Source organism: Nansenia antarctica (assembly GCF_963989245.1).
Source record: "Nansenia antarctica genome assembly, chromosome: 20".
Taxonomy (NCBI): Eukaryota; Metazoa; Chordata; class Actinopteri; order Argentiniformes; family Microstomatidae; genus Nansenia; species Nansenia antarctica.
Genome location: NC_137693.1, coordinates 18,281,955 through 18,308,894, shown reverse-complemented (window position 1 = coordinate 18,308,894; position 26,940 = coordinate 18,281,955). Strand labels below are relative to the sequence as shown.

The 26,940-nt window shown below is 46.3% G+C and overlaps 1 protein-coding gene across 2 annotated transcripts in view; it reads left to right on the top strand.

The window, feature by feature from the left end:
• Nucleotides 1-22,953, top strand: part of LOC308175060 (neuronal migration protein doublecortin-like) — a gene marked incomplete at its 3' end in the record, with an annotated part of 38,706 nt that extends 15,753 nt beyond the window's left edge. Inside the window, exons 3-6 of one of the 2 annotated variants that reach the window (XM_080550181.1) lie at nucleotides 17,465-17,567; nucleotides 20,726-20,812; nucleotides 22,660-22,757; nucleotides 22,897-22,953. In XM_080550181.1, the coding sequence (XP_080406307.1) occupies nucleotides 17,465-17,567; nucleotides 20,726-20,812; nucleotides 22,660-22,757; nucleotides 22,897-22,953 (345 nt within the window). Of the gene's footprint in view, nucleotides 1-17,464; nucleotides 17,568-20,722; nucleotides 20,813-22,659; nucleotides 22,758-22,896 lie in introns of both variants that reach the window. The other variant, XM_080550180.1, reaches the window with a different exon arrangement.
• Between the last annotated feature and the right edge of the window lie 3,987 nt (nucleotides 22,954-26,940).

Below are 26,940 nucleotides of genomic sequence, written 5' to 3'. Positions count from 1 at the left end.
TAACCCTCTGTCCTGCTGCTGCCCTCCTCACTGTTAACCTGACAGGCAGGAGTATGGTGTCACATTTATGTCAAAAGTCTCACGTTTTTACCACCTTGATGCCCTATATGCTACCCAGTGATACTTAAACCACGGCCTTAATGGTCGTTACAATTAACCTAAAAAGTGACCAATCATAAGAGGGCCAGCTCTGGTTTCCGCCCCAAATTGTCAAAAGTCCTGTCGATCCGTGCGAGCAGAACTCAACTTCGAGAGGCGAGTGGTGAGGTGGCTGCTTTGTGGGCCGGTTTGTTGAATTTGTGTGCAAAGTTAATATCTGTGTGTGTGAAACGTCTCTGCACGCACAACTTTTGACATAAATGTAAAGCCATACAGGAGCACCAAGGATGGGCTGATGATGACCAGAGGATCTGCTACTGCAGAGAAACCACCTCATCATTGAAGGGTTATTTCAGTTGGAAAGAAGAAAGGTTAATTGTAATGACCTGGTTAAGGTCGTGGTTTAAGTATCGCTGGATAGCATATAGGGTATCAAGGTGGTAATGACCAGTGGATGTGATGCCTAACGATAGTTATGTCAAAGCGTTAAGCATGTCTGCATGGATGAGGAGTATGGACAATGGTCATCAATACTAGATGTAAAGATTATTTATCACACACATCCTGGTCTTGTTATCTCTGTGGTGTGGTCTGCTCCGGGGGTGTCTGGGTCATGGCTACGACCACTCCTGAGTCTAGAAAGAGAGCGCTGCACTTAAATCAGATGATCTCCTCCAGACGTTTTTCATTTGATAGATAACCAGATTAAAAGACACAGTAGATATTATGTGAAGGGAAGCATGGGAAGCATTATGCAATTTAGGAGAGAAAAAAACCCCCATGACTGGGTAAACCATTTGAAGGCATATTTCTGTCTTTTGCAAGGAACTATGTCATTATCGGAACCAAGAAATGCTTCCCTGTCAGGGGTTTCTATGTAGGTATTTAGATTCATGATGCCAGGGTATGTTGTTAACAATGTTAATGTACTCTGTCAGAGGAGCATAACAACCTCAACCCAGACACGCCCTGGCAGCTACAGCTTCTCTCTGCCTCATGCTTACTGATAGAGGACCGACTCAGTTACTAGAGTAGTAAAAGGAGAAGTTGGGTGGGGGGCTGTGTGCTGTCCGTGGTGCTGCCCCCTCCACATCCAGACTCTGGCCTGCTGACAGACTAGAAGATGACTTAATTAACAGACTAGAAGATGACTTCATTAACAGACTAGAATATGACTTCATTAACAGACTAGAATATGAGTTCATTAACAGACTAGAATATGACTTCATTAACAGACTAGAATATGACTTCATTAACAGACTAGAAGATGACTTCATTAACAGACTAGAATATGGCTTCATTAACAGACTACAATATGACTTCATTAACAGACTACAATATGAGTTCATTAACAGACTACAATATGAGTTCATTAACAGACTACAATATGACTTCATTAACAGACTACGATATGACTTCATTAACAGACTACAATATGACTTCATTAACAGACTACAATATGAGTTCATTAACAGACTAGAATATGAGTTCATTAACAGACTACGATATGAGTTCATTAACAGACTAGAATATGAGTTCATTAACAGACTACAATATGAGTTCATTAACAGACTACAATATCAGTTCATTAACAGACTACAATATCAGTTCATTAACAGACTACAATATCAGTTCATTAACAGACTACAATATCAGTTCATTGTACCTCGCCAGCAATTGGACCATATCAGATCACCTGCTGAAGAGCGCAGGTAACAAATGGAGAAGGTCCACTATTCACCTCTCTGCTCCCTGAACAGTAATTAACGTGTGTGTGTGTGTGTGTGTGTGTCTGCTGTAATTAATGATCCTGCATGTTACCAGCACCACAGCAGGGATCATATGTCAGATTGAAAGGAGATGGAGTACAGTTGCCGTTACCACTGCTCACTTTACAGTTTGATCGCCTGAAGTAACATGTACATAGCTGTAGTTAGTCTACTTTACTAACCCTAACCCTAACTCTGCACAATAGTGTATGTGAAACCACCCAGAGGGCTGAAATGCGTGGGTAATACTGTACTAAACCACCCAGAGAGATGAAATGCGGGGGTAATACTGCACTAAACCACCCAGAGAGATGAAATGCGGGGGTAATACTGCACTAAACCTGTCACAAAGAGGCTGTGAGCCGACCTCCCGTGCCACTCACCATTCTCACCCACAATGCACTGGGGCTGAATCTGCTGATGAGCTGCAGGCCTTTGTCCCCCTCCCCTGTTCCGTGTCTGTGTGCTGAATGTGCCCTGGCTCATTCTACTCTCATCCTTGATTTTGGCGCCTTTCATCCCAACGTTAAACCCACAACACCTAAGTCGGAGTGTCGTCCCGTGATTTCACAGTTGTTTAAACCTCATCATCACTGTGCTGCTGATGTGACAGTCAGAGCTGTTTCCCATTTGATAGAGACCCCTCCCTGAGAGTACACATTGTGACAATACATTGGAAATAGGGCAGATTAGGGTAGGCACATTTTTTTTTTACCAAAGAAAAGCAAAACAATTCTAGTTGTCGTTCACTGATATGAAGACCTATTTTCCCTTTGTCACATAATGTCTCATTCTTACAAAGGCTTCAAAAGATCCCAGGCAGCATGAAAACAGAGAATGGTTGTGTTGACCTTTGACCTCCAGGTGACCTAGCTTGACTGTGTGATCTCCCTCCCTGGGAGCGTTCGCAGTGTCATCATCTCAGTTATCCCCTAAGTACTTTTTATGAAGTTTCAGAATAGTGACTAAGATTGAAAACAGCATATGTTGTGATTGTGAGTGCACACCCACGGTGCTGGCTCTAAACCCACCTAATCCTTCCTTTCCATGGGGCGGTCTCATCCCTAAGCCCGGTGAACGACGCTCCTCGCTGCCTCTCCTCTGTCTTCAAAGCAGCGGCACAACCAAAACATCCCAGGCATTCTCCCTACCTCCCTCAGAAAAACTGCTGTTACCGATAAGGGCATTCATTCATTTTTTAAAAATAGGTATTTTCGAGCTGCTGCCGGGAAGGTAAAGTACTATAGTACATCTGTGGCTCTGAGATGAGGCTCCTGAGTCAAAGATTACGATGCCAATTCTCTGTTGAATTATTTGCAATTGTTCAAGGAACCACCATCGTTTAATATGATTAACCAAAATGGCCTAATATTATGAAACTTAAGTAATCTGTTCAAAAACTGTGGGGGAAACTTTGGAAGAAAATGCTCCAGGACGCTCCTTCACTGACATGCCTCATCCCCTCCCAAACTCTCCGGGACCAACATGGACTCTAGCTGACAGAGCTGTGGACTCTAGCTGACAGAGTGACTGTGACTCTAGCTGACAGAGATGACAGAGTGACTGTGACTCTAGCTGACAGAGTGACTGTGTCTCTAGATGACAGAGATGACAGTGTCTCTAGCTGACAGAGAGCTCTGTGGACTCTGAGTATTTTAGAGGGTTTCTTCTCTCGGAGAACGCTGAGTTACACTATTATGAAATAATCTGTTTTTCAAAGCATCGTCTGGATTAGGCTCTGACATTCAAACACAAAGCTATATTTTGTCAGAGGAATGCATTGTAACTGGCCTGTATGGCAGCCGCTGTCCTCCCCATTGAGCTGTTCCATGATCTATGTTCTGGGGCAATGTAGATGGGACACAGAATTAGTGTCCATTGCTCAACTATGCATGTGTACTGCCGAAGTAGCTGTATTGATCATGTGTAGGAAAATATGAGTTATCAATACCTGATCTGAAGCACACACTGTACCCATCCTCTCACACTCTGTACCCCATCCTCTCACTTGCACAGCTTTCTAAGTCTGTTGTTCAGGAGGAAACCCTTCTTAGATAGTGAGAGAGCCCAGGTCATTGTGACATGTTATTTCTAAATCTAACTAACTGCTGTCCTTCTCAGTCAGACACCTGAGGGGATTATGTAAATGACTTCTCTCCTTTATTAGTGCAGCAGAGATATTCAAAGACTTGTCCCAGGCGAATGAATGTCTGGTGGTCTAATTCATTTGCTTTCAAATCCATCCTATCTATCCATCCTACCTAGCTGAAACAAAGGCATTTCAAAAGGTACTGTAGTCGTCCATTCTACTAAACCAGGAGCATATGTTATTAAAGGCTTAAGCACGTAGAGTTTTTAGCTTTTAGCAGAATCGATAAGAAAAAGCAACGCCGTTCATTATCAAGTTATCACTCAGGAAGTGGTGAGAGAAATGCTGTATTTCTGTGGTAGATAGATAAAAATGAGCTGTTTTTCTGCAGCTTTAGAGCCACACTCTCTGCAGCTTTAGAGCCACACTATCGATCATGTTCAGAAAACTGCAGTGGGAAAATAGAGTGGGAGTTACCCTCAGGGCAGTGTGCATGGTCGGGTCTGCCGTTTCTGACTGGAATAAGGCTGGTCCATTACACTATTGCTGTAAAGTCGTGCGGTAATGGTGGCTCACACAACTGCAAGCAGAGACAGCTTAAATATAGACATATTGGGCTGGTTTCACAGACTAATATTAAGCCTCACACTTTCAATGTCAAATCTCCATTGAAGATGCTTTTTAAGTCTAGAATTAGGCTTAAGTCTTGTCTGTGAAACCGGCCCAACTGTATTTAGGTCGGCCTACAGTATATTACTATAGTGTGCTCCAAAGTATTCTTTCCTATTTTGTCATCTGTTATACATTATAACCCCCCAACCCCCCCCCCGCTTCAGTTCAATGCCTCCGCTGCTTCTGAGAAAGCTGCAGCATACACACCACTTATATTCTAGTATGTTCCAAGGGCGTTAATATTTCACATGCTGCTTGCCTTGTTTCATGGTGTCATAGCCAGTGTGTATGCAGGCAGAAGATAGAGTGCATCTTCTAGAGTGTATCAAGTCATGAGTAAAGTAAACCATGAAAGGTAGTTCACTGTTTATTCAAATACATATTCTGAATTCTGTCTTTCAGCACTGTGTTGATTAAAGAACTGGCCTTAGCAGTGACATACAGTAAGAACTGATTGTAATTAATAATGACTAATGATCGCTAGGTTGGCAGATCGGCGGTTCGAGCCCCGGCTGGCCACATGTCGAAGTGTCCTTGGGCAAGACACTGAACCCCAAATTGCTCCCAATGAGCGGGCCGGCGCCTTGCATGGCAGCTTGCCACCATTGGTGTGTGAATGGGTGTGTGTGAATGGGTGAATGAGAAGCCGTTGTAAAGCGCTTTTGGAATAAGGCGTTTTTATAAGTTAGTCCATTTGCCATTTTACATACGGTGCCCATTAAATATGTAATTAAATATAAATATGTCTAAATATGACCTCTGCTTACCAGAGATTGATTATTATGTTATTGATTATTATGTTATTGATGTGTATAATACAAGTCAGAGTATCAGGGATACAGTATTCTCTAGGACTTATGTAACTCCTGTTATATGAGCAGTTTTGGAGGTGATCCATTGTCGGCTACCTTTTTCTCAGCTGTGCCTCTAGCAACCTTTTTTAAGGTTCTGGAAAAGAATTCCTTAAAAGGCAAAAACTTCTGGGCCTAGCTTATTGTGTCATGTTGCTCTCCACTGTTCCTTAGACTCGAGACTGGAAGGGAAACACATGTTTTCACCGCATTTTGAGAGTCGAATTTCCATAGGCTTAAGGGGCACTCTCCATTGTCCTAGGAGGTGAATGTAGGCTAGAGACACATTGACTTTATTACTTACCGGCTAATCCACTTCCATCGATCCGCGAAGCATCTGGGACTGTGGACATTGTTTGGGAACTGTGTCATTCAAGAAAAAGAGCTTTGAATAATTCAGTTGATGTAGTTGTGGTTCCCTGCAGAGCTGCTGGTTGAGTTGGTGGTTTTTGGGGGGGACATGTGGTCCGGACAGCTGGTAAGGCAGGGATTAGGGTGGGCTTGGTGCGGTAGAGGGGTGGGGGGCACCTGGAGTCAGGGAGGGGCCAGGCACTCAGCAGGACACACACTACTGCTGCTTTACACTGGGGAGGGAGGGGGCTTAAATCGTACAGACGCATCTTCTGTAGGTATACTTACCGGTAATATAGGCATGATGAGATGGACACAGTGTAAATGCTGTAACAGTAGCTGAAAACAATGGGGAGAACAGCTGATCGATCCTATGTTGAATTGGGATTAAACCGTTTTGAAATGTTGACCCTGATCTCACACTGGCCCCTTTGTTTATGGAATAAGCCACCATGTTGAACATTGTTACAAGACTGACAAATATCTCACAAGTATTGAAACATCTTAAAAGTGAATGTGGCTACAGCTTCTGTGGATACTGTTGCTAGGTGACTCTCGATGACGAGGTGGGCTGACCTTTACACACAGAAGGATGGTTCCCTAATGTGATGTTCCTCCAGCTGGCATGTGTCTTTTTATTTTCCTATCATATTCATTGTTGTGGCCTCAGTCCCAGGATGATAGTGTGATTATGCTTTTATTCTATACCATGTCTGTTTATAAACACACATACAGTACAGAACATATGGGCCGTGTATTCCTCAAGGACACACTATTTATGTAAACCAGCTCTATTTATGTAAACCAGCTCCTTCCCTCCTTCCCTTCTTGTGTTTTTTTAGTTTTTTTTTCTTTCCTAGCACCGGGGGAGCCACCCCTCCTAAATTTCGTTGTTTGGTACCTGTACTATAGCAATGACAATAAAGACCATTCATTCATTCATTCATTCATTCATTCATTCATTCATTCATTCATTCATTCATTCATTCATTCATTTACATTTGTTTTCCCAGTTCCATTAAGAGCCTTGAGAGGCACATGGGACCACATCACTTACATTGAGGGGATTGTTCAGACCGGAAGAGTAAGAGAATGATTCCTCTCCAGCAGCTGAACACTGCATCCCTGCATCTCTGCGTCCCTTTAAGTGATGGAAAAGAGTGCAGGAGAGAGCAGCAGAACGTGAGATCTCTCCCTCCCCAGACTCAGCCCTGATTTATGGAAATCACCTCGCAAACACCCTGTGAGAGGCTCCGATAAGGCTCCATTCAAACACCCTGTGAGAGGCTCTGATAAGGCTCCATTCTGCATATGTCAGCTTCTCCTCGGCACCCCCGAGAGCCGGGGTCCAAGACTAATAATTCTCCTGCTCTCACCGTTTAACAGGGAGGGGATTACAGCAGGAGCTGCAGCAGGGGAGTCTATCTGGGCTGGGCCGCCTCGCCCCCTCCCTGGCTGCTCTAACCAGTCCTCTATAACCAGTCCTCTCCTCTATCCGCTTGTTAAGTCGTGACGTGTTTCCGGGTCCAACGTTGGCTGAGGCGCTGTCTTCGAAATGCCGAAATAATAATAATAATTAATTATATTTATATAGCGCTTTTCCGAGGCTCAAATACCCTGACAATATGGGGAAAACGGGAAAGTGCTGTGTCCCTTGTTGTATGAATAGATCCGAGTCTAAACAACTATTAAACTGTCATTCTACCGCTGTAGTTCACAGGTACTCTGGTGGAGGGAATTTCTGGTTTGGACTCGGAAATGGCTAAACGTCACTTTTGACGTCAGACTTAACAAGCGGATAACCAATCCTCTCCTCTCTAACCACTAGTCACACTGAACAAAGGCTGTAGTCAACACTCATTGCTGCTATTAGTTTCGGCTCAAACAAACATTGGTCCCTTGTGTTGACATGTTGTGAGGTCAGCTGTTTCTGTTTATGAACTATCCTCAAGGACACAGGGACATAGGTGATCATAAAAGGGACATACTGTAAGGGTAAAAAAAAAAAAAAAAAAGTCCTACCCAATGGTGCTGTTCTATTTTTCTTTTTGTGGTTTCACAAAATGAAAACAACCACACTGCACTTAAAATGTAGTGAGCCTGCAGCCAGTGCAGAAACAAAGCTAATTGTGTCATTAATATTAATTAGATAAAAGGATGTTTGCTTGCATAAGTTGTTTGGTCGTTATTCAGTGTGATGGCTGGGGGCAGGAAACCTTGATGATGACCTTTTTTCTTCTGTATTTTCTGTTTCAAAATATAGTTTTTTATTTTTGTACTATGAAATAGTCGTTTTTATTGTTGTGCTGTACTATGAAATAGACTTTGACAGAACTGAAATCTGTACACCCCATTTGTATCATATTCACATACAGTCATGGACAACAATATTGGCACCCCTGCACTTCTGTCAGATAATGCACCACTTCTCCCAGAAAACTGTTGCAATTACAAATGCTTTGGTATTCACATGTTTATTTATTTTAGTTTGCATTGGAAAAAGACAAAAAAGCTGAGAAAAATCGTTCCTCACAGAACTCCAAAAATGGACTGGACAAAATTGTAAGAAATGTATTTCAAGCATGTCATGCTCCTTTAATTTGTATTTAAACTCACCTGTGGCAAGTTACAGGTGCTGGCAATAGACATCACACTGGCAACCAGTTAAAATGGAGAAAAGATGACTCAGCCTTTGTGTTTGTGTGTGTGTGTGTGTGTGTGTGTGTGTGTGTGTGTGTGTGTGTGTGTGTGTGAGTGTGAGTGTGAGTGTGTGTGTGTATGTGTATGTGTATGTGTATGTGTATGTGTATGTGTATGTGTGTGTGTGTGTGTGTGTGTGTGTGTGTGTGTGTGTATACTTTATTCACCCCTCAGCCATTTTGGACATTGTCCCAGGGCAGGCGTGCATAGGATTAGTCAGAAACACTATTTTCCCTGTTGAATGACAATGGGAGATAATGTTACAGGATTACACACATTCTCACATTCTCAGGGCCCTCAAGCAATTCCACACCCAGTCAGTGAGTGCGGGTGTCGTTGTACCCCCCACACAGCTTCATTAGAGTTACCCTAGCCCCCCCAGTGTCTCCTCACCCCTCCCTACCCTTCAGAAGGCCAGGGACAGGAGAGAGAGAGAGAGAGAGAGGGGGGGGTGGAAGCCAGGGTATGGAGCAGGAAGAGCGTGCCCAGGAGAGAGCCACAGAGCTGGATTATCTCTAATGGGATTACACTGGTATGGCCATTTCAGCCAGCCAGGCCTGGGCGGGCGGCAGGCAGGATGACATCATCTCCTGAGCTGGCTGCCTCTGTCTGCCTCTGTCTGCCTCTGTCTGCCTCTGTCTGCCTCTGTCTGCCTCTGCCCTCACACACGCTCACTCTGCCCTCACACTGCTCACTCTGTCTGCCTCTGCCCTCACACACGCTCACTCTGCCCTCACACACGCTCACTCTGCCCTCACACACGCTCACTCTGCCCTCACACACGCTCACTCTGCCCTCACACACGCTCACTCTGCCCTCACACACGCTCACTCTGCCCTCACACACGCTCACTCTGCCCTCACACACGCTCACTCTGCCCTCACACACGCTCACTCTGCCCTCACACACACTCACTCTGCCCTCACACACGCTCACTCTGCCTCACACACGCTCACTCTGCCTCACACACGCTCACTCTGGGCCTTTGGGCAGAGCTTTTGGGTTCTATCAAGAAGATAAATTTGACAAAACCGTTGAACCCCAAAACATCCGTTTCATTGTTGTTTCTCAAAATAAACCAGTATTCCTCTCAGTCAGCCAGAGTAAAGGCCCCCTGTAGCTGTAACATTAACTCTGTACCCTGTAGCCGTAACATTAACTCTGTACCCTGGAGATGAGCTGCGATGACTTCCTGGAAGGCCTCCAGTAGCAATTAACCTCCCGCGTCACCTTGGTGCTGTCTGTGGTACCGTCCCCTTGGTGCTGTCTGTGGTACCGTCCCCTTGGTGCTGTCTGTGGTACCGTCCCCTTGGTGCTGTCTGGACACTGTGGGAGTGGAAGTGGGACTGTGTCTGTCCAGACCTCGACAGCAGGAGAGGCACGGCCAGGACTAGGAGCTCCAAGCCACAGTGCGGAGCCTGTGTGTGTCCGCTGTTGCCGTGGTTACTGGGCTTCATTGATCCCACTCGTTCTGCTGTGTTCGGGGCTCCCGTGTGTTAGGAGTGTCAGTGGGCCGTGGCTCAGCTCAGCAGGTTTACATGATGTGTGAATGTGATTATGGTAATATGGCTGCAGATGAGAGTTATCCTGTCCAGAAGGTTTACGGCCGTGGTCCCCCGTCCCCTCCCCCAGTCTGGAGGATGTAGAGAGGGGATGGGGTGGGGGGGGGGTGCAGGCAGTGTTGGTGCAGTAGGGGTGGGGGGGGGGGGGGGGGTGCAGGCAGTGTTGGTGCAGTCGGGGGTGGGGGTGGTGCAGTGCTCCATCACTGTGAGACGGAGCCCAGTCTCCACACACACACACACACACACACACACACACACACACACACAGACACAGACCACCAGGCTGAGCTGAGCTCCTGCACCGGCTGAATGATTAACCCCTTACTGCTCATTCACACAGTCCTCTGAGAGGAGACACCTAGTCAGCGGTATACTACATCCAAACGAACATACTTCTGATCAGACGAATGGCTGGAGTTAAAAAACGGCTTTGGCCGATAGTAGAATGAGAAAAGACCAAATGTCCAAAACCGTCTTCTGACTCGGGGTTGTTTTCAATGGGCCGATCCTCAGACTCTGTTGAGCTGACTGTTTTACTACTGTCTTTGAAGTAGACGGAGTAGATGGAGTAGATGGAGTAGATGGAGATGGTTCTCTGAGTGGTGTTTTGATGTGTCGCTGCTGCGCTGACGAGGCAGCTGTTGATTGGCCTTGATGTGTTCCTCTGTCTCCTCCCTCTCTGTGTCTGCTGGTGGCCTAGACACTCACTCCCCTCCCATCGCTCACTGACTCCAGCCTCCAGTGTGTGTGTGTGTGTGTGTGTGTGTGTGTGTGTGTGTGTGTGTGTGTCTGTGTGTGTGTGTGTGTGTGTGTGTATGTGTGTGTATGTATCTCTGTGTCTGGTGGCCTGTCTCACAGGCTTACCCGTGTTGAAGGTCACCCCCCCCCCCCCCCCCCCCCTCCATGCTCCTCCATGTTTTGGGCGCGCTGCCTTCACCTCAGATCACATCACCAGCCTGCTGAGCTGTCAGCCAACAGCCTCCTCCTCTTAGTCCCAAACCCAAACCTCACTATGTACCAGCAACATGACTGGAGCTCTGCAGAGAACAGCCTCACCATAGATACAGTAGAGATGTAGCATAGATACAGTAGAGATGTAGCATAGATACAGTAGAGATGTAGAGATGGAGCATAGATACAGTAGAGGTGGAGCATAGATACAGTAGAGATGGAGCATAGATACAGTAGAGATGGAGCATAGATACAGTAGAGATGTAGCATAGATACAGTAGAGATGTAGCATAGATACAGTAGAGATGGAGCATAGATACAGTAGAGATGCAGCATAGATACAGTAGAGATGGAGCATAGATACAGTAGAGATGTAGAGATGGAGCATAGATACAGTAGAGATGGAGCATAGATACAGTAGAGATGTAGAGATGGAGCATAGATACAGTAGAGATGGAGCATAGATACAGTAGAGATGGAGCATAGATACACTAGAGATGGAGCATAGATACAGTAGAGATGTAGAGATGGAGCATAGATACAGTAGAGATGGAGCATATATACAGTAGAGATGCAGCATAGATACAGTAGAGATGGAGCATAGATACAGTAGAGATGTAGCATAGATACAGTAGAGATGTAGAGATGTAGAGATGGAGCATAGATACAGTAGAGATGGAGCATAGATACAGTAGAGATGCAGCATAGATACAGTAGAGATGGAGCATAGATACAGTAGAGATGGAGCATAGATACAGTAGAGATGGAGCATAGATACAGTAGAGATGTAGAGATGGAGCATAGATACAGTAGAGATGGAGCATAGATACAGTAGAGATGCAGCATAGATACAGTAGAGATGTAGAGATGCAGCATAGATACAGTAGAGATGGAGCATAGATACAGTAGAGATGGAGCATAGATACAGTAGAGATGGAGCATAGATACAGTAGAGATGGAGCATAGATACAGTAGAGATGGAGCATAGATACAGTAGAGATGCAGCATAGATACAGTAGAGATGCAGCATAGATACAGTAGAGATGGAGCATAGATACAGTAGAGATGGAGCATAGATACAGTAGAGATGTAGAGATGGAGCATAGATACAGTAGAGATGGAGCATAGATACAGTAGAGATGGAGCATAGATACAGTAGAGATGGAGCATAGATACAGTAGAGATGTAGAGATGGAGCATAGATACAGTAGAGATGTAGAGATGCAGCATAGATACAGTAGAGATGGAGCATAGATACAGTAGAGATGTAGAGATGGAGCATAGATACAGTAGAGATGGAGCATAGATACAGTAGAGATGGAGCATAGATACAGTAGAGATGGAGCATAGATACAGTAGAGATGCAGCATAGATACAGTAGAGATGTAGAGATGGAGCATAGATACAGTAGAGATGCAGCATAGATACAGTAGAGATGGAGCATAGATACAGTAGAGATGGAGCATAGATACAGTAGAGATGGAGCATAGATACAGTAGAGATGGAGCATAGATACAGTAGAGGTGGAGCATAGATACAGTAGAGATGCACCATGCCTATGGCGTAATGTGATATCTAGAAATATATTGATGTTCCTGTTTACGTAATGTTAAGTAATAGTCTAGACTGAGAGGGAGAATGTCGAATTTGCACCATAAACAGGTTTAGCAATTGTGAGTGTTGTATAGCAATACAATGTAATACTGTAACTCTATACCGTACTATGCCTTTGGTCATGTTGATTCTTTGGTCTCGAGGGAAATCAGAAAGCATTCATGATTTATTCATTTGATTCAGATGACGACTGTAATCTCTCAGGAATCAGGATGACGACTTTCACAAGAGTCAGAGGCGCACAGAAGCATCATCTGAATTACCCAGACAGTATAACCCCCCCCGACCCCCTCTTACTGTTTACTCTGGTAATGGTTTGGTAAAGCCCTGTGGTGATGAAAGTATTTGATGTGTGTGTGCAGCCTCTCTCTCTCCCTCTCTCTCTCCCTCTCTCTCCCCCCCTGGTGAGGCTGGCTGCTGGGCTGTGGAAGCTGTTGTGTCTGCTGGCAGAGGGATGATGGGAAGGAGGAGGGGAGGGATGAGGGGAGGGATGAGGGGAGGGAGGGAGGGATGAGGGGAGGGATGACAGGAGGGATGACGGGTCTGACAGATGAGGGTCAGTGGTCCCGTCTCATCCTGGCTCCTAGTGTGAGGGTGTGGAGCCAGGCCCAGGGTCAGGCTGGTGTCTAGGCTGCTCTTACAGGGAGGTAGAGTAGTGGGATATATCAGACATGGATATCAGTTGCTTCCCTTGCAGCTGGTGGTAATACATTAGTAATACATGAGTAATACATTAGTAAGAGCAGCATTACTAACCTGTGTCTGGATTGAAGGAAGGGTGTGTCTGGAGATGCTGACTCTATCTGGGGCTCACTGTGGTTAAGAGTATTATGGCTATCTCCATAACTGCAGCAACCCAACAGTCAGTGAGATGTGTATTAACCCCACATTCATACACAGCTTGTTTCCTCTTGTTGGCTAGGAAGTCCTTCTCTACTACTACAGCCTTATCATCTCCAAGGTTGCTGATTGTGTTGATGATATGATTGGATTCATGGGCATGATTCAGTACCCTCTCTGGTTGCTGACCTGCATTAATAAAACATAGAATTATGCCTGAGCCCACAAGCCGTAACGTTTCAGAGATGTTCTGACCCAGTCGTCTGGCCATAACAACTTGGCCCGTGTCAAAGTGTCTCAGGTGTTTACTCCCCTGCCCATCTCTCCTGCATCCAACACTTCAACGTCAACAACTGGCTGTTCACTTGCTGCCTAATGTATCCCACCCCTTGACAGGCGCCATGGTAACAAGATAATCAATATTATTCACTTCACATGTCAGTGGTCATAATGTTTTGGCTCATCAGTGTATGTTGGACATTACTGCAATAATCTGAATCGTAATTCTTTTTATTGCCAAGTATACAGGAAATTGACTTGGTGAGGTTGGTGCATGAGACATAACAAAACGATATATAAGCAAAAATGATTTAAAAGACAATGGCAAAAAGAGCAATAGAACAATAATTATGTAGGCTGTAAATTAGAATGAATGTAAAACTAATATAAATGACACTGTCAATGTGTGTGTGTGTGTGTGTGCGTGCGTGCGTGCGTGCGTGGCGTGCGTGCGTGCGTGCGTGCGTGTGGTGTGCATGTGCGTGTGCGTGTTTGTGAGTGTGTGTGTGTGTGTGTGTGTGTGTGCGTGTGCGTGTATGTGTGTGTGTGTATGTGTGTGTGTGTGTGTGTGTGAGAGATGGAAGTGGAACATGAAAGACTTTCTATTGACCTTCATATCTCTGTCTCTCTGTGTGCTGTAGTAGTTATTCTGCTGAGCGTGTCTGTTGCATTTCCATCACTCTAATGACCTTCAGACTGTTAGTGACCCTTAACAAAAGCATGGGGGGTGGGGGGGCAGATAGAACCATACAACCACAGTCTTACTGTGGCCTAACAGAGCTTCCACCATAGAGCCCTGTGGCCTAACAGAGCTTCCACCGTAGAGCTCTGAGGCCTAATAGAGCTTCCACCATAGAGCCCTGTGGTCTAACAGAGCTTCCACCATAGAGCCCTGTGGTCTAACAGAGCTTCCACCATAGAGCTCTGTGGTCTAACAGAGCTTCCACCATAGAGCCCTGTGGCCTAACAGAGCTTCCACCATAGAGCCCTGTGGTCTAACAGAGCTTCCACCATAGAGCTCTGTGGTCTAACAGAGCTTCCACCATAGAGCTCTGTGGTCTAACAGAGCTTCCACCATAGAGCTCTGTGGTCTAACAGAGCTTCCACCATAGAGCCCTGTGGCCTAACAGAGCTTCCACCATAGAGCCCTGTGGTCTAACAGAGCTTCCACCATAGAGCCCTGTGGTCTAACAGAGCTTCCACCATAGAGCCCTGTGGTCTAACAGAGCTTCCACCATAGAGCCCTGTGGTCTAACAGAGCTTCCACCATAGAGCCCTGTGGCCTAACAGAGCTTCCACCATAGAGCTCTGTGGTCTAACAGAGCTTCCACCATAGAGCTCTGTGGTCTAACAGAGCTTCCACCATAGAGCTCTGTGGTCTAACAGAGCTTCCACCATAGAGCCCTGTGGCCTAACAGAGCTTCCACCATAGAGCTCTGTGGTCTAACAGAGCTTCCACCATAGAGCCCTGTGGTCTAACAGAGCTTCCACCATAGAGCCCTGTGGTCTAACAGAGCTTCCACCATAGAGCCCTGTGGCCTCCTCCCCCCTCTCCCCTTCCCTCTCTGAGGTGATTGCATTAGCAGTGCAGCTGGGGAGCCGGTCCACTGGGGCCTTGATGGGCTGTTAACCCTAACCCCCCCGGAGAGGCCCCACGTACATCCCATCTCCATCAGCACCACGGGGGGGGCGTGGCAGGGGGGCAGGGGAACTCCCTCACGCTCCCCATCTGACACATGATTGAGAGGCGTCTGTAAAACGTCGCCGTTCAGCTTTGAAGCTGATAAACGCCAAACTGCAATCGGCAGATTTCTAAAAAGTGATTCATCTCTAAGCTCCGAATACCGACGGGAGGGAAACACTTCGTCCATTCCGACGGACGTCGGGGTTAGTTCATTAGAAAGCGACGACGAAAAAGCAATCGTACTGGGATTATGTATTGTGATGTCATCCATAATTCTCCATACCTCCCCTGCCACTCCTCCCCCAGCCTGCCACTCCTACCCTGCCTCTGTCAGGGACCCCCTCCTCCCCCAGCCTGCCTCTCCTACCCTGCCTCTGTCAGGGACCCCCTCCTCCCCCAGACCCAGGCTGGGTCCTCTGGGACACGGAGAGGCTTCAGCTGGCTGACGCCGCGCGGCCAGACACTCCTCCACTTTTAGCAGCTACGTTTCCCGTCTAGAACACAACGACATGGCAGCTGCCAGGGAGGGGCGGCCGCTCCAGAATTAGCAGCGGCTCATAGTTTGGGAGTGTGTCACAAAGGAGGGGTAGTGTATCCTGGGTTACTAGACCCTCCAGGGGGGTAGTGTATCCTGGGTTACTAGACCCTCCAGGGCAGTAAACCTCTGGCTGGTGTGTCACCGGGGAGACAAGAAGGGTCTCTTTGTTTTGAAGGTGGAGTGTGGCAGGGTCTAATAAGCCTGCTAGGCCATGTGACTGACCTATCAGAGAGCTGGGATGACTGACCTATCAGAGAGCTGGGATGACTGACCTATCAGAGAGCTGGGATGACTGACCTATCAGAGAGCTGGGTGGACTGACCTATCAGAGAGCTGGGTTGACTGACCTACCCTCCTCCTGGAGGAGGAGGAGGCTAAACTGAGCTCTCTGATACACAGTAATGACTCATTATGAAAGAAGTAAGTTTATAGCTTTGTGTGTGTGTGTGTGTGTGTGTGTGTGTGTGTGTGTGACATGTGAGATCTGGCTTTAATAGTCATGCTAATGTGTCCGCAAAGAAACGCAGTAGAAACTACTCCCACTGGCTGAAAAACCAGTAACAACCTATGGCTGCTGTGGGGAGAATTTCTATATCAGAACCACGGGTGGGCGGGCTGGAGATCGTCCCACGCCAGACAGGGCAGCTGTGTTGTAAGGCTGAAGGAGATCCAGATAGATCTAAACCTCCTAGGTTATTTAAATATACTGAAGGTTTCAGATTTGCATCCAAAACGAAGCGATTTATCAAGGATTTAGCCATTTCACATTCAGCCTTCAGCCTCAGTCAGCCATATACCCTAACCCATAACCACACCGGTCCCACATGTACCATGAGAGGTGTTAAGCCATGTAATTGTGTGAGCTTGCCCTACAGCTATTCAATAATCTCAAACCTTGCACAATTATGAGCAACGCTTCATCACAGTCCAATGAATGCTAGTGGATTATCTGTTTTAATTAGTACAGAGTCAGCAGTTAAAATGCGCTTAAGCAACAAAAAAAAGAACCATAATGAAGTATGTGGATCTCTGTTCCTGGGTTTTTGGTGTTTCTGACATGATGAGAAAGGTACAGTCATGGGTGGGACAGTCAGGATGGTCATTGTGGTGGTCAATGTCTAGAATGAACCTTTGACAGTATATCTGATCTGTCATAGCGTTAGTCATGCTTCACTTGTGGTCAGCCGAGCCATCTTTGTATGTAGCGTCAAAAATTCCCTATGTCAAAGAGATGACATGGGCAGATAGTGGTTTTGGAATGTAACAAGCATTCTGATAGGCTGATGGCATAGTAGGGAATAATGCCCAATGAGTCAGCAGTGTTAGGAGAGTAGAGTTAGGCAGATATCTCAATTTGGCCAAAATTATGACTTTGAGGCTAACGACATTATGATCCTATTTAGTTCTGTACTGTGTAGCTGCAGAGCTGCTCTCTCTAACGGTCTCACTGTGTCTGCTCCTCCAGGTCACCTGCCTTCAGGACTTCTTTGGTGATGATGACGTCTTCATCGCCTGCGGCCCAGAGAAGTTCCGCTACGCTCAGGACGACTTCTCACTTGATGAGAACAGTGAGCCTCCCTAACCCTAACCCTAACCCTAGCCTCGCTACTTCACTATATAACCCTAACCCTATCATGTCATTACAGTCGCCCTAGCCACAACTAGTGTCCCTCTGCATCAATATTACCTTAAAATGATTGTCTTAAACAATAGAATAGCCGTTGTCTGGTGTTTCACTAAACGCTTACTTACACAGATGACATACTGTATTACTGTATTGGGCAAGTACTCCTAGCCTAGACCAGCTGTGTGGTGTGGGGTGTGTGTGTGTGTGTGTGTGTGTGTGTGTGTGTGTGTGTGTGTGTGGTGTGTGCGTGCGTGCGTGCGTGCGTGTGATGTGTGTGTGATGTGTGTATGATGTGTGTGTGATGTGTGTGTGATGTGTGTGCGTGCGTGCGTGCGTGTGTGTGTGGTGTGTGCGTGCGTGCCTGCGTGCGAGAGAGAGAATGTAGCAGGGGATAGTTGTGGGTAGAGGAACAGCCATTCATCGTGGTAGTGACAGGTTTAGGTCAGACAGCATGGTGGTGCTGAGTGCAGGAGAGAAGCAGAGCTATAGTACCAAGCCTGCTTTCTCACTATGTGCTTCAAAGTCTATTTATCTATCTATTGTTTTACTACAAACACAGGCCTCTGCACAACCACATCCCATATTCGGACCCTTATCCCACAATGCACTGTACTTCCCCACTCCCTCTTATAGAACAACTCCTACTTATGACATAACAGTGTCCTAGTAAATGGTAAATGGACTGCACTTATATAGCGCTTTTTTTGCTGCTCCAAAGCTGCTCTAAGTGCTTTACAACGGCCTCTCATTCACCCATTCACACACACATTCACACACCAATGGCAGCACCCAATGTACCAAATGTGGTTTGAGACAGGGTCCATAGCTGACCCTGTCCTCTCTCTCTCCACAGTGCCACAGTTGGTCTGGCTGTGAAGGAGATGCCAGTGATGCTTTAATGATGTGGTTCCTTGTTTTTCAGCACACTACCCCACTGGAACCAAACCCAAGTCCTCCCCGGTGGGCTACATTAACCAAGGTCAGTGAGACCGCTGAGCTAGCCTGGGCCGGGCCGGGGGGGTGGGGGGGGGGGGAGGAGGGAGCCTGGCTTCTACATGTACAGTCGCACTGCATTGGTCCAAGTTAATACGCAGATAGCCCCTAACCCTGTCTAACCCTGTCTAACCCTAACCCTAACTATGCAACAGTCGGGCTATCATTTCACACCACCATATTTAGTAGAGATTTGGATCCTGTTTGTGGTTTTATGGGCCTGTCTAGAGGGGAGCTACACTCTGTATGGATAAACATCACTAAAAGCAGAGTTGGATCCCGTACAGATCAGATGGGTTTTATGGCCGTGAGGGTCGGCAGCAGGTCTGGGTCTCCTCCAGCTCAAGGCCCGTTAGCTAACCCTTTAACACTAGAACAGCCGTGTCTTTTTTACCTACTAAAAGAGCCGCCTCGGGGGGGTCAAATGTCACCCCCTCTTTACAATGCTACGCTGCTATTTACTCACAAAGACCACTAGTTGGCGCGTCTTGTAAATTAGCCTGCCAGAACGGCAAAATAGCTTCATACTAGCTTATCCTGATGGTAGAACGCACATATCTAGGAAAAGTCATGAAAGGAGGGTTAGGGACGGAGAGGAGAGAGGGTGAATATCCTTAGAGGAGAGGAGAAGAGAGGGGAGGAGAGGAGACGAGAGGGGAAGGGAGAGGAGGGGAGGAGTCGACGAGAGGAGAAGAGAGGGGAGGGGAGAAGAAGAGAGGAGGAGAGGAGGAGAGGAGAGGGGAGTCGACGACAGGAGAACAGAGGGGAGAGGAGGAGGGGAGAGGAGGAGGGGAGAGGAGGAGAGGAGGGGAGGAGAGGGGAGTCCACGAGAGGAGAAGAGAGAGTTTGATGTGTCTCTGTAGGATTTGGGAATGCCCGGTGGCATCTCTCACATGCACTGGCTTCTCTCACAGGCACTGGAACTGGGCATCTGGCTGTGTCTGTGGCTCCTGGTGCATGAAGGTTATGAGAGGGGAGACACACACACACACACACACACACACACTGTGACCAGCAGCACTGAGAAGAGAGGGAGGACAGTGTGATTAGCATAGAGAGGAGGAGAGAGGGAGGACAGTGTGATCAGCATTCACACAGAGAAGGAGGAGAGCGGGGGAAGAGCCTCTAGAGAGAAAGAAGTGGGTGGAGGAACACAAATGCAGTGTAGTACAGAGAGAGTGGAAGGAGGGACAGAGGCACTGTGTGGCAGTGAGAGTAGAGAGGAGTGGTGTGGGGAGGGGGGGGGGGGGGGGGGGGGGAAGGGAGGGGAGGGAAGGGGAGGGAGGGGAGGGGAAGGGAAGGGAAGGGAGGGGAGGGGAGGGGTGGAAGGTGTCTGGCTGTGTGGCTGTTGGCTCCATGCTGCACTGTATTTACCCTGATTAATGCCCTGACCCAGAATACATTGCACCACTAACAGTACAAAGCTACAGATAATAAACCTCACCATTGTACAAACACCATCACACTTACACATCTCATCAAACTACATAGAATAATGTCCATACACATACACATAGAATAATATACAGTAATGTACAGTAACATACAGTACAGGAACGCTACTATAAAGCTGCACGTTATCCCAGCAAGTTCACACAATGACTCTGACTGAGAACAGTGCAGCAACAAAGACACAACAAAGACAGCATTATAGACTCATCTGTGTGCAATGTGGCCATGAATTACCATAGTAGAGTCTCCATGTCTCTGTGTCTCCATGTCTCCATGTTCTCATTGTGTCAATTTGTTTGTACGAACGTCTGTTTCTTTTCCTTTTTTTTTTCTTCAATGTTGCCTTTCAAGATACTGCTGTGGTCTGTCTCCTACTGCGCTCTCACTCACTGTGTGTGTGTGTTTGTGTCTGCGTGTGTGTGTGTGTGTGTCTGCGTGTGTGTGTGTGTGTGTGTCTGCGTGTGCGTGTGCGTGTGTGTGTGTGTGTGTGTGTGCGTGTGCGTGTGCGTGTGTGTGTGTGTGTGTCTGCGCGTGTGTGTGTGTGCGTGTGTGTATGCGTGTGCGTGTGCGTGTGCGTGTGCGTGTGTGTGTGTGTGTGCGTGTGTGTGTGTGTGTGTCTGCGTGTGTGTGTGTGTGTGTGTGTGTCTCCAGCAGAAATCAGGGTGTTGAAGGGACCCAAAGGAGGGCGGAGTTCCAAGAGTCCTGGGCCAATCAGACGCAGCAAGTCTCCTGCTGAATCGAGTGAGCCCGTTAATATCTGACCTCTGACCTGCTGTTATTATCTGACCTCTGACCTGCTGTTATTATCTGATCTCTGACCTGCTGTCAGCTAGACCGCTCTCACATAGACCTCCTCCCAGCATCCCTCACCTCTTTACTACCAGCTACCTACTCACCCCTCTACTACCAGCTACCTACTCACCCCTTTACTCCCAGCATCCACTCTGATTCTCGAGGCAGCTAGATTTATCCAACTGATGATGGATGCATGTGACTTCTGTCATTTTACAGTACATTATGATTTTTTTGGTTGTTTTGATTTTGGTTTCTCTTTTTTTTCATGTTGAATCATTTGTGTAATCTGCGTGTTGTTGTGCATCATGTGACTGGGTAGACAGGCTGCTTAAACCCGTCAGGTTGTTGTCTGTGTGTCCTGTGTGTGGAGGCAGACTGTGTTTACGGCTGGGCCCAGGGTGCAGCAGTCCTCTAATCTCAACACCACACCTTCACACGTCTACCACAACCCCACTAATACACCCAAATGGGGACACAGAATCCAGCCTTTGTTTGATCAGGATAATCTGAACAGATGACCATTTCCAAAATGATACTAGGTAGTCAACATTTGTAATTATCTCTTGGGCTGCTATTATCTGGGACATACACTGTGTTATTAAAAAAATAAGGGCTTTATACTAACTCCTCTACAATATACTACTACTAACCCCTCTACAGTAACTCTTCCTGCAATGGTGGTTTGGTGGTTTTTATTTCTCTGACACATTGATGTTGTTGTTTATGTTTGTTCGGTTTTATTGCACATTTTCTTTTTGGAAATAAAAGCCATGTTTTCAGTTATTTTTGTTGCATGTTTCAATGTAACCCCTGACTCCCTAACACCCTGACCCCTAACACCCTGACCCCTAACACCCTGACCCCTGACCCCTAACACCCTGACCCCTGACTCCCTAACACCCTGACCCCTAACACCCTGACCCCTAACACCCTGACTCCCTAACACCCTGTGCTTCTAATTTAACATGAATTGTATTGTATTGTAGTACTATGCGCTCTATACAGGAGTTAAAGTAGGAAGTCAGGGAGCATCTGGTACAGTGGGTTGTCAGTGGTTTAGCTAATAGAATATACTCACAGACCATAAACCTCTGGAGTAGGCACAGAAGACAACATCTTCATTGAGCTCCATGCACTGTGCTGACTACTGTTCCTACATACCTACACTTTCTCTCAACTGCTCAGTAATGTGCCAGGTATATTATTCTTTTTTTTACCTAATAGGCATTCAGCTAATCTGAGAGATGCACTGGATGAACACATGAGCCTCATCTCACTGGGCTTGGCTTCCTCTACTGTAGCTGTTTACCCCTCCTGGCAGAGAGCAGGACTGGCCATCTGGTTCAGCCTTGCCTGAGGGTTTCTGTTTGTCTCTGTAAAGGACAAAAGCCTTTTAAAACTCTTACTACACAAACTACCACACATCGCTCCACTCTCAAATGTAAACAAAGTCTAGGGGTGTCCTAGCAACCTCCCGGGGGCTGCAGAGTAACGACCAAAACGTCCTCCAGCAGAGAGGGACAAACAGGGAGCCAGGCAGAGGCTCTAGCCAAGTGAGGTCAAGGCCCAGGAATGACCCTACTATGGGGCCAGGGAGGGAGTCCTGGCTGTCTTACACACTGACTAACCCACTGGTCTCTCTCTCTCTCTCTCTCTCTCTCTCTCTCTCTCTCTCTCTCTCTCTCTCTCTCTCTCTCTCTCTCTCGTTCTCTCCTTTCACCTCTTTTTTTTCTCTCTCTCTCTCTCTCTCTTTACTCCTGTATTTCATTCTTTCTTCGTCTGGGTTCTCACAGCCAATGGGACGGGCTCCGACAGCCAGCTCTCCACCCCTATTTCCAAGCAGTCCCCCACCTCCACCCCCACCAGCCCAGCCATCCACCGCAAGCAGAAGGTACCCCCCTTCCTCTCTCCTCCTTTTCCCACTAGAGTCTACATCTCCGTTTTACCCTCTTTTCTCATACTGGACCAATCACTGGTCCGACCAACTGTCTCTGACTGATGATGTCACTTCCTCTCTTGTCTCTCTGTAGGATCTCTACCTGCCTCTCTCTCTGGATGATGATGACTCTCTCGGAGAGTCTATGTAGACTCCCCTCAGCTGCTGCTGTCAGCAGAGGTATCTCTGTCTCCCCCTGGCCTGTCTCTCAGAGGTATCTCTGTCTCCCCCTGGCCTGTCTCTCAGAGGTATCTCTGTCTCCCCCTGGCCTGTCTCTCAGAGGTATCTCTGTCTCCCCCTGGCCTGTCTCTCAGAGGTATCTCTGTCTCCCCTGGTCTCTCAGAGGTATCTCTGTCTCCCCTGGCGTGTGTCTCAGAGGTATCTCTGGTGCTCTCCACCCTCCAGTATCGGGGAGGTTCTCCATCTCTCCCTGGTGCCACTCGACTACCTGGGCTCGGCCGCCACGGCTGATCCACCTTTTGCTGCTTGAGAATTCACCACTAAATCTTGTTTTTTTTAATATCCTATATTGTTAAGAATGTATATGCTGGGCGTATACGACAATGATGTAAGAATCACGTCTCTCAATAATTCGCCAAATAATTCTATTGTGTGAAAGTGACCGATTCAATGTTACTTGAGAACACGCAACTTACTAATAGTAATGTAACTACAGAAGTGTCTTTTTTTTCCACTTTGAAACCAAGCGTTCAGCTATAGTATAGGGAAAACAACAAATGCGAAATATTTGCTCCTATTTCAAGTGCACAATTCCAAGCAGCAAATGGACATTTCTCCAGGGGTGCAGCAGTCAGACTTGAGTATGTTTTTTGCATTACTGATGCTCATCATTTTCCTCTGTGTCCCTCTCTCTCTTCCTGTGTATCTTTCAAGGTGTTATAAGTCATGAGAACAGTTTTAGAGGAAGGCTCTCCAGCCAGAGAGGTGAATGTCCTGTTCATCTGCTGTAAATACTGTGTATAGCCATTGCAACATCCCAGCTAATGCCGAACATTCATAACAACATTCATTCAACTTTGCTTCCATAATGTCAATGCAATGTCTGCCAAACGCTAGGTCCACCACATAGCGTGTTATCTGTGTGTTATCTGTAAGAGTCTTCATTAAACTGCAACACACACATACACACACACACACACACACACACACACACACACACACACACACAGTGGACCCAAACAGCTCTGAAACCGTGGGCAGTAGGGGAACTGGGGGAAATGTTATTGTGTATAAAACAACCAAAGCCAGACAATTAGGCCCTTGAATGAAAAAGAAAAGAAACAATGTGAAGTTTTATTGAATTAAGGTTTAGAGTTCTTAAGTCTGTATGTAGTAATTCCTCCCTGCCGCGTCAAACCGACTCTAAGAGAGGGAGGTTGCGTGATAAGGGGTACACTATGATGTACATTTTGATGACGATAAAAAAAAATCATGACAATAAAAATGGCAAAGCCAAAGTATTGGGCAGAGGAAAGTGTAAATCCTAAATGTACATAGTATATACTTCCCCCAGATAATAACCTATGTCGGTATGTATGTACGTTAATGAGAGTTCCCGACAGGACAGCTGATTAGCTATACCATGTTCATTTAGACAAGACAAGACAGCTGATTTGCTATACCATGTTCATTTAGACAAGACAAGACAGCTGATTAGCTATACCATGTTCATTTAGACAAGACAAGACAGCTGATTAGCTATACCATGTTCATATAGACAAGACAAGACAGCTGATTAGCTATACCATGTTCATTTAGACCAGACAAGACAGCTGATCTGACTATACCATGTTCATTTAGACCAGACAAGACAGCTGATCTGACTATACCATGTTCATTTAGACAAGACAGATGATTTGACTATACCATGTTCATTTAGGGAATTTGATTTTCACCAGCACAGACAAAAAGAGTAGAGCTTTTCACATATTTGCATGCCTAAACATTTTTCTTAGTGCTTACTGCTTACAATTTTCAGATAGGAGGAAATGGAATTACAAAGAGAGTTTTGTTTTTACTATGTGGGGTTGGTAAACATCTTTAAAACAATGTTAAAGTAATATGTAAGCCTGAAACAATAGATGATATTCAATTTTCTTGAACAATAACACACAAATGGTTGCAGTAGTGTTCTGTTCCAGGGGAGGGTGTACTGTTGTTTCATGGCAGTTGTTCTAACTAGAGGATAGTGTGACTTACTACACAAGGTGCAATGTATTGAATATGGGAGCTGATACTGTATGTTTTCTGGGTTTGCCTGACTCTGCAAAAAAAACACATTTATAAAATATGACCTAACGAGCACCAACCCACCTGAGTCCCTCGACTACACCCTCCTCCAGCAGGGGGCACTGTGACGGCAGCACAACAGCTAGTCCAACAGCAACAGCAGGTCCAGTTTTACACCTTTTGGGAATCAACACTTTGTAAAAAAAAAACACAAAAAAACCATTTGAAGTCAGTTTTTTGTTCTGGAGATTTCCATTCTGTTTTATCTCAGCAGCTGTGTGGGATCGTGTCTCTTGGCCCCCAGGTTTTCTACAGCTTAACATTAACAGTAAATGTCAGTTGTTTTGTGTGAAGCTGCCGCCACCATGTAAGATGGAAGGTGTGAACCGATCACCTCCAGTGGTGCCTTTTTTTTTAGATTGCTGTCTTTTTGATAAAAAATAATAATAAAAAAAACAGGAAAGCTAAGACGTCTTCTTTGTTAACAAACTGTTTGTAAAACATTTTTAAGTGTTTTGAATTGTAGAGCTGTCATCAGCACAATGTGAGCTCTCATACATTGTTTTTAGAACGCCAGGATACATTATCATGGTGCAAATGTACTTTTTTTCTGTTCTCTTTGAATGCATTTCTGATGGAATGACTTGGATTACTGGGACATGTACAATGTTCTCTTTAATGGTGTTTTGCAATGTCATAGTGGCTTGTTTCAGTGCTTCATTCTATGTATTAACTGATTCCCTTTTGCAATTAAAAGAGTTGAATTCCACCTCCCCTCCTGACTGTATTCCAATGTTACACATTTCAAATTTCCAGTGCAGTCTTATTGTTTTTCAAAGCAACGACATCCATATTCATACCTGTATGTGCTTATTACTAAACCACATCCACATCCTCTATCCTTCTATCAGGCCCTGTGAGACCATGGTTATGAAACTAGGCGTGGCCTCTGCTCCAGTGTTCTTAGACATCGTGTTGTGTGTGTGTGTGTGTGTGTGTGTGTGTGTGTGTGTGTGTGCTGGGCTGGCTGGGTTGTGTGTGTGTGTGTGTGTGTTGTGTGTGTGTGTGTGTGTGTGCGTGCGTGCGTGCGTGCGGGCTGGTTTGTGTGATTGTATCACCCCTTCAATAAGAGCCAGGGAAAAACTATGATAATGTTGAGGTTACCATGGTAACACATCACATGTCCATGTCTATCTATGTTCCCTTGTGCTCCTGAGCAGAATATAGGTGTGTGTGCGCGTGTGTGTGTGTGCGCGCGTGCGTGCATGCGTGTGTGAGTGCGTGCGTGTGTGTGCGTGTGTGTGCGTGCGCGTGCGTGCGTGTGTGTGTGTGTGCGTGCGTGTGTGAGGGCTGGATGGGATGCAAAGCTATCTGGTTGAAAGGTAGAAAGCAGCAGACAGTAGAACAGGATTACTATTCTGTTCATGAGCACAGCGCCATTTGGCCGTCTCTATTGCCATGGTAACAGGGTGTCTCTCAGCAGTAAACATTGATCTGCAGCATGAACAGTGTGAGGAGGGTGTCTAGGGAGTGAATGGCCCCGTATCCTACTGATGGTGGGCTCCCCAGGTTTACACTAGGCCTGCTGAACACAACACTACTGAACACACCTGAACACACCACACCTGAACACACCTCTACTGAACACACCTCTACTGAACACACCTCTACTGAACACACCTCTACTGAACACACCTCTACTGAACACACCTGAACACACCTCTACTGAACACACCTCTACTGAACACACCTCTACTGAACACACCTGAACACACCTCTACTGAACACACCTCTACTGAACACACCTGAACACACCTCTACTGAACACACCTCTACTGAACACACCTGAACACACCTGAACACACCTCTACTGAACACACCTCTACTG